Raw genomic sequence first — 6,000 nt, 5'->3', positions numbered from 1 at the left:
GCAAACTGAATATGGCAGTGTTGCTATTGGTATCTGCCATCCAGACAAGCATAGTCCACTTGTATGGTCAATACAGTATTCATGACTCCTAACTTAAAATGCATCCATTTCTTGTAGCAGAGGAAAGGTAGAAGTATGGTTCTTGAAAGTTCTCCTACTTCCTGTGAACCCATTCAAAAGCAGATTTTATTCAGGATCTAGTTGTTTTATAATATCTAGCCTAACATACTTGCTGGAAGCAAAAGTCTTATTTTGTATATTAAGTATACTAAAACAGTTATATAGTAACCTGAGAAAGCACATATTTTATGTCATTTCTTACTAATGGGACCTCTCTGGAAAGGTTCCCTACCCCTTGATCAGAATAAAACACACAGTATATAGGAAATGAGTGCATGTTAGAAAACTCCTAGAAGATGAGCTGATCGTAAGGTTGTTGTTTCACTTGGTAGAAACTTCTCCTGGTGCTCTATTATTAAGACGTTGCATCAACATTGACTGGTCAAATTACTATTTTTTTTTTACTTTTTAAATTTACTTATTTATTTTAGAGACAAGGTCTCATTTTGTCACTCAGGCTGGAGTATAGTAGTGCGATCATAGCTCGCTGCGGCCTCAAACTCCTGGGCTCAAGTGATCTTCCCGCTTCAGCCTCCAAGTAGTTGCAAGTAGTTGGGACTAGAGCTGCATGTCACCATGTCCAGCTAATTTTTTTTTTTTTTTTTTTCCAGTAGAGACAGAATCTCATTATGTCATCCGGGCTGGTCTCCAACTCCCTCCTAGCCCCAGGTGATCCTCCTGCCTCAGCCTCCCAAAGCGTTGAGATTATAGGTGTGAGCCACCATGCCTCTGTTCAATTTTTTAATGTCCTGATTAATATGTGATTCAGATTAGTAAGACTAAAATCTATGATCATATCCCATCATTTTGAACCTTTTAAAAAATAGATAGTAATGATTTGTTACATGCAGCGTCCATCTAGATGCATAACTTTATTTCTGGAAATGTGGGCCACCTACAATGTAAAGCAGGCTAAACAAGGCAGCTTGTGATTTCATTTTAATCAGAAACACACCAAATAGGCATCATGGCAGCAGATCTGGCTGCTACTGTTTTAAATACAGATGGATTAACATCTTTATTATTCATAATTATCTGTCAATGTTCTCTGGATGATCAAGAAACTCTTTGTGCCTCACCCTAATCACTGAAGTAATGAAAGGAGATACCAGCAGCAAGGACTGCAACTGTAAATGCTGCAATCACACCTAAAAGTAAAACAAACACAGAACAAATGAAAATGGAATGAGCAAAAGAAAGGCCAAACTAATCCTAGGCTCTGAAATGTGGGTAACTGATGGGCCTAAAAAACGACAATACACAAACACAGAAACAAACAATCTTACATACACATACATATGTATATACTAAAAGGCAGTAACATCTTAGAGAAAAATATAGTCATAAGTTGAAAAACTAGACTTCGAATGTTGGATAAAGTATCTTTCTTGCACAAATGTGCACTGAGACGTATCTAAGAGAAAAAATAACAAACACTTTAAAGGGCTTATATAAATATTTTTATTGGCATACCAACTATCTTATGCTACTTAGGTTAAAAAAAAAAGGCAGTTCCAGTAGGCAGCAGTTCTCAACCATTATAATGTAAAGCCACTTGTGTAACTTGTGTAGCTACTGAAAACTGCAGTTCATGTTCAACCATTATAAAATCTAAGAATTAGTATATCTAAGTTGTAACTTTTATTTTTTCCTGATTATAGTAAGCTAAAGAAAGAAACTGGCCATAGTAGTCCAGACAGACAGACACACACACGTACAAAAAAAATTAATTAAATTTATCTAATGAATGACAAGAACTACAATTAAATCTTCTGGCTCCTAACTCTCAGTCAGAAGTCTTAATACTTAGTATTTCTCAAATTGTTACCCCATTAAACAATAGTCTGCATGTTCCTTGTTCAAAAAGTCTGAAAATGTTAAAATAATTCTGCATTTCTTAGAGCCTTTAAAATATAAAAATACATTATAAAATTCCTGACTTGAATTTGACATTTTTTGTCATAGAACACACATCAAAACCTCCTGTGATAGTAATTCTAGGAATACCAGTTTGTAAAACATTAGCCCTACTATACTAACTGATTCCCAAAACTCTGCATTTTTTCTTTTAAGAATGTTTTAAAAATTAATAGGATGCGTCATCTTTGAGGGCACCCATGACAATGTATGAATTATAAGTCTTTCTATCTCTAGGGCCTGGCACTTTCCATAATACTCAATAAATACTGCTAAGTCTAGCAATCTTAAGAAAGCGAAATGAAATACAAAAATTTTAAAGTAACAAGAAAACTCAAATCTAAATATGTTTTCAGTGCTATCAAAGAAGTAAAATTAAATACCTATGTTCTGCTGAATTTTCAATAACATTGTAGTTTTAATTGGCTGTTTTGGTTGTTCATCATCTGTGTTGTCCAATGAAGCGTGACTACTCATAGAGGAACTCATACAAGCTGAAAGAGTATAATAATAATAAATTTCACATAAAATAAGGATTAACAAATGAAACTGAGTTTTAAAGAACATTATAAAAACTATACAATCAACACCATTTTCATTCTACTTGTTTTTTATATAACATAATGAATTTGCTCATTATCAATTGTAGGTGAATTAAATTTAATAGAATATATGTCAAATTGACAGTTTTCAAAACAATGTAGCTTTATCATTGAACTAAATCAGAGGGCCACACAGCCAGTTCTGAATGACTTTCAAAAATTGTAATTTGTTGGTCAGGTGTGGTGGCTGATGCGTGTAATCCCAGCACTTTGGGAGGCTGAGGCAGGCAGAGTGCCTGAGCTCAGCAGTTCAAGACCAGCCTGGGCAACATGGTGAAACCCTGTCTCTACTAAAATACAAAACATTAGCCGGGCGTGGCGGCATGCATCTGCAGTCCCAGCTACTTGGGAGGCTGAGGCAGGAGAACTGCTTGAACCTGGGAGATGGAGGTTGCAGTGAGCCGAGGTCACGCCACTGCACTCCAGCCTGGGTGAAAGAGTGAGACTCTGTCTCAAAAAAAATAATAATAATAATAATAATAATAATTTGGTTACTATATAGTAGTAGAGATACATTTATACCAAAATTCATAGCAGAGTAAACTTCACTCCTGAGACTACTTTTTTTTTTTTTTTTCAGCCATGAGCCACCACGCCCGGCCTAGTTTTTGTATTTTTAGTAGAGACGGGATTTCGCCATGTTGGCCAGGCTGGTCTCCAACTCCTGACCACAAGGGATCTGCCGCCTTGGCCTCCCAAAGTGCTGGGATCACACGGTGGGTGGGAGCCACCGTGCCCAGCCTAATTTATATCATTATTGGTGGTTTTAGCAATTAATAATTTCAAATAATTAGATATTAGTAATAAAACCAGTGACTAGCACATTGCAGTACATGGGCCTCTGGCTCATGACCTATTTTTGTAAAAGCTCTTAAACTAAAAATCTATTTTTTATATTTTTAAAACACTGTTAAAAAAAAGAATATGTGAAAAAGACCCTATGTGGCTCACAAAGCCTAAAATATTTATTTGCACAAAAAAAATCTGCTAACTCTTAATCCAACTTGAAATTTAAACTATGATAAAAATTTTGACCTTAAAACAACTCTGAATGGTAAGCAAGGCAAGGACATTATCACATTTTACAAATGGAAAACATAACCTGCGTATTTGACCATCACGGGCATTTGACTGATGACTTGGACACAAGTTCTCTTTCTACTTCATTATGCTGACAGCAATTTATGTAGGTTGGCCTATCTGAATTTATTTAATGCTCAATGAAAGTGTGTGAACTGATAACATCCTCAGAGACCACACAGGCTAACAGTTTTCAATTTTTTTCCCCTAGGACTGAAGAATCCTATGAAAACAAAGAAAATCTGACAGAAATTCTCAGTGTGTAAAAAAGATGAAAGTATGCTAGCCAGGCTGAAGCTGGGAGGGAGGACTCCTGGAGTCAGACCAGCTCCTTACTTCTATCCTAGAGGTGACAGAAGAATGCTACTCTATAGAACTCTAGGGAACTAGGTTATGAAAGCAACTACTTTAGATTGATCTGTTTATTTACCCTCACCACTCCCCAAAAAAGAGAGAGAGAACTCAAGAGAGATAGCAAATCTTATTGTTTAAAGTAAAATAGCTTATTGTTGAATTTACAATGTTCTTACAGACATCTTTGCACCCTAATATACTAGCACAAGTTCAAAAGAATGACATATAAACTTACTGAAATAGGTATCTATGATACCAAAATGGATGAAAAAGAAAAAAAAAATTACCTACTTGTCATTAATTTCTCATAAAGTTTGATTTTCATAAATAATTCCTAGTAACTATCTTATTAGAATCAAGGATGCCACCATTCTTTTTTTTCTTCTTCAAGCATACAACTAAATTACTTTAAAAACAAACAACAACCCCCCCCCCGCTTTTTTTTCTATTCTCACATGAAACCAGTCACAAAGAACAACAAATTCTTATGAACTGTCTCTAGGAATATCTAGTTTTCTATATTTCCAGTTTCTAGGTTTCTCAAGGGCTATAATACCTCGGTTCCAGACTATATTAGCCTAGTAATTTAAAATTTCTTCCAACTTCAGTCCATAGGTCTAAAAGTTGAATGGCTAATACAGTTTTACGTTAAATAAAAACAAAAACAACATTTGGCTCTATGAACAAATATCTCTGTTAAAAAGGTATTTTTTGGCTGGGCACGGTGGCTCACGCTTGTAATCCCAGCACTTCAGGAGGCCAAGGTGGGCAGGTCACGAGGTCAGGAGATTGAGACCATCCTGGCTAACATGGTGAAACCCCGTCTCTTACTAAAAATACAAAAAAAAATTAGCCGGGCGTGATGGCGGGCACCTGTAGTCCCAGCTACTCAGGAGGCTGATGCAGAATGGCGTGAACCCAGGAGGCGGAGCTTGCAGTGAGCCAAGATAGTGCCAGTGCACTCCAGCCTGGGCTCCGTCTCAAAAAAAAAAAAGGTTTATTTTTTTTTCCCCCATATTTGGGCCAATAAAATCCTTATTATCAGATAATAAACAAAAATAATGGATGGTGTGAATTATACCTATTTGCTATAGGAACTTTATTACTTGAATACTTGCATACAAAAAAAAAACAAAATTGTTTTAGTTGTCATATTACTTATATATTTAACATTGAATATTACATATGAAGATCATGCTCTAGAAGATTGTACTCTGCACAAATAATTTACTTTTATAAAAGGCATTCCATTGCCCTGCTATTTCCATTTTTAAATCTGTCATATAAAATCATGTGGTTTGATACAAATTTGAGATGATTTTACTGAAGCAGAATGTTTTTCAATAACGAAAATAGCAATTTACTTGTTTATTTTTGGTGGGGGCTTGTAGGATTTTTAAATCTAATCTCAGGCACTGTGTTATTTCACCAATATTTTAATATATTACATGAAATTTAAATACAAATAACACAGTGATTCAATACAACATTAGATCTCGACCACTCCTTAAAACCAAGTAATTTTAAATTCAGACAAATCGAAAATTGATCATTATTGTTAAGAAAGTACTCTTCTTGAGCAGCTGTCAAAAAGATAGAGAAAACAAGGGCTGTGAATGCATGCAAAAGTTGCAGACGTGTTCAGATTTCATTCCAAGTTGCTGATAGGTAGGCAGGACTATTTAAAAGCTTAAAATAAAATGTTAAGACTTGAACTCCGTTGGCTGTGTTCTTCCTATCCCTAAATCCTAAATTACTGATGTATAATTATAGTCAGCGATGTAGCCATAAAATTGTATCTTCAGTATTACTCATTTTTCCTTTATAATTGTCAATGTTTAACCAAATGACAAAAATTAATTTCAGCTCTGATACTGGCAAAGATGAGGTTCACCAGATTTTAAAGGTGTGACTTCAAAATTTTTTA

The 6,000-nt window shown here is 35.2% G+C and overlaps 1 protein-coding gene across 3 annotated transcripts in view; it reads right to left on the bottom strand.

Annotated features, from left to right (window-relative positions):
• Nucleotides 1–973: 973 nt before the first annotated feature.
• The window catches only part of ODR4 (odr-4 GPCR localization factor homolog), a 42,114-nt gene continuing 37,087 nt past the window's right edge, over nt 974–6,000 (bottom strand). For all 3 annotated transcript variants that reach the window (XR_004434158.1, XM_033198597.1, XM_033198598.1), the window contains 2 exons: nt 2,421–2,531; nt 974–1,268 (listed from right to left, as the gene is read on the bottom strand). Coding sequence is in view for 2 of the 3 variants with exons in the window: in XM_033198597.1 (XP_033054488.1) it covers nt 1,201–1,268; nt 2,421–2,531 (179 nt within the window). In the remaining variant the exon portion in view is untranslated. The remainder of the gene's footprint in view (nt 1,269–2,420; nt 2,532–6,000) is intronic.

This window comes from Trachypithecus francoisi, unplaced genomic scaffold (genome assembly GCF_009764315.1).
Source record: "Trachypithecus francoisi isolate TF-2019V2 unplaced genomic scaffold, Tfra_2.0 Lachesis_group5, whole genome shotgun sequence".
NCBI classification, from domain to species: domain Eukaryota; kingdom Metazoa; phylum Chordata; class Mammalia; order Primates; family Cercopithecidae; genus Trachypithecus; species Trachypithecus francoisi.
The sequence above is the reverse complement of the archived record's forward strand: the minus strand, read 5'-3'. Positions and strand labels throughout refer to the sequence as shown.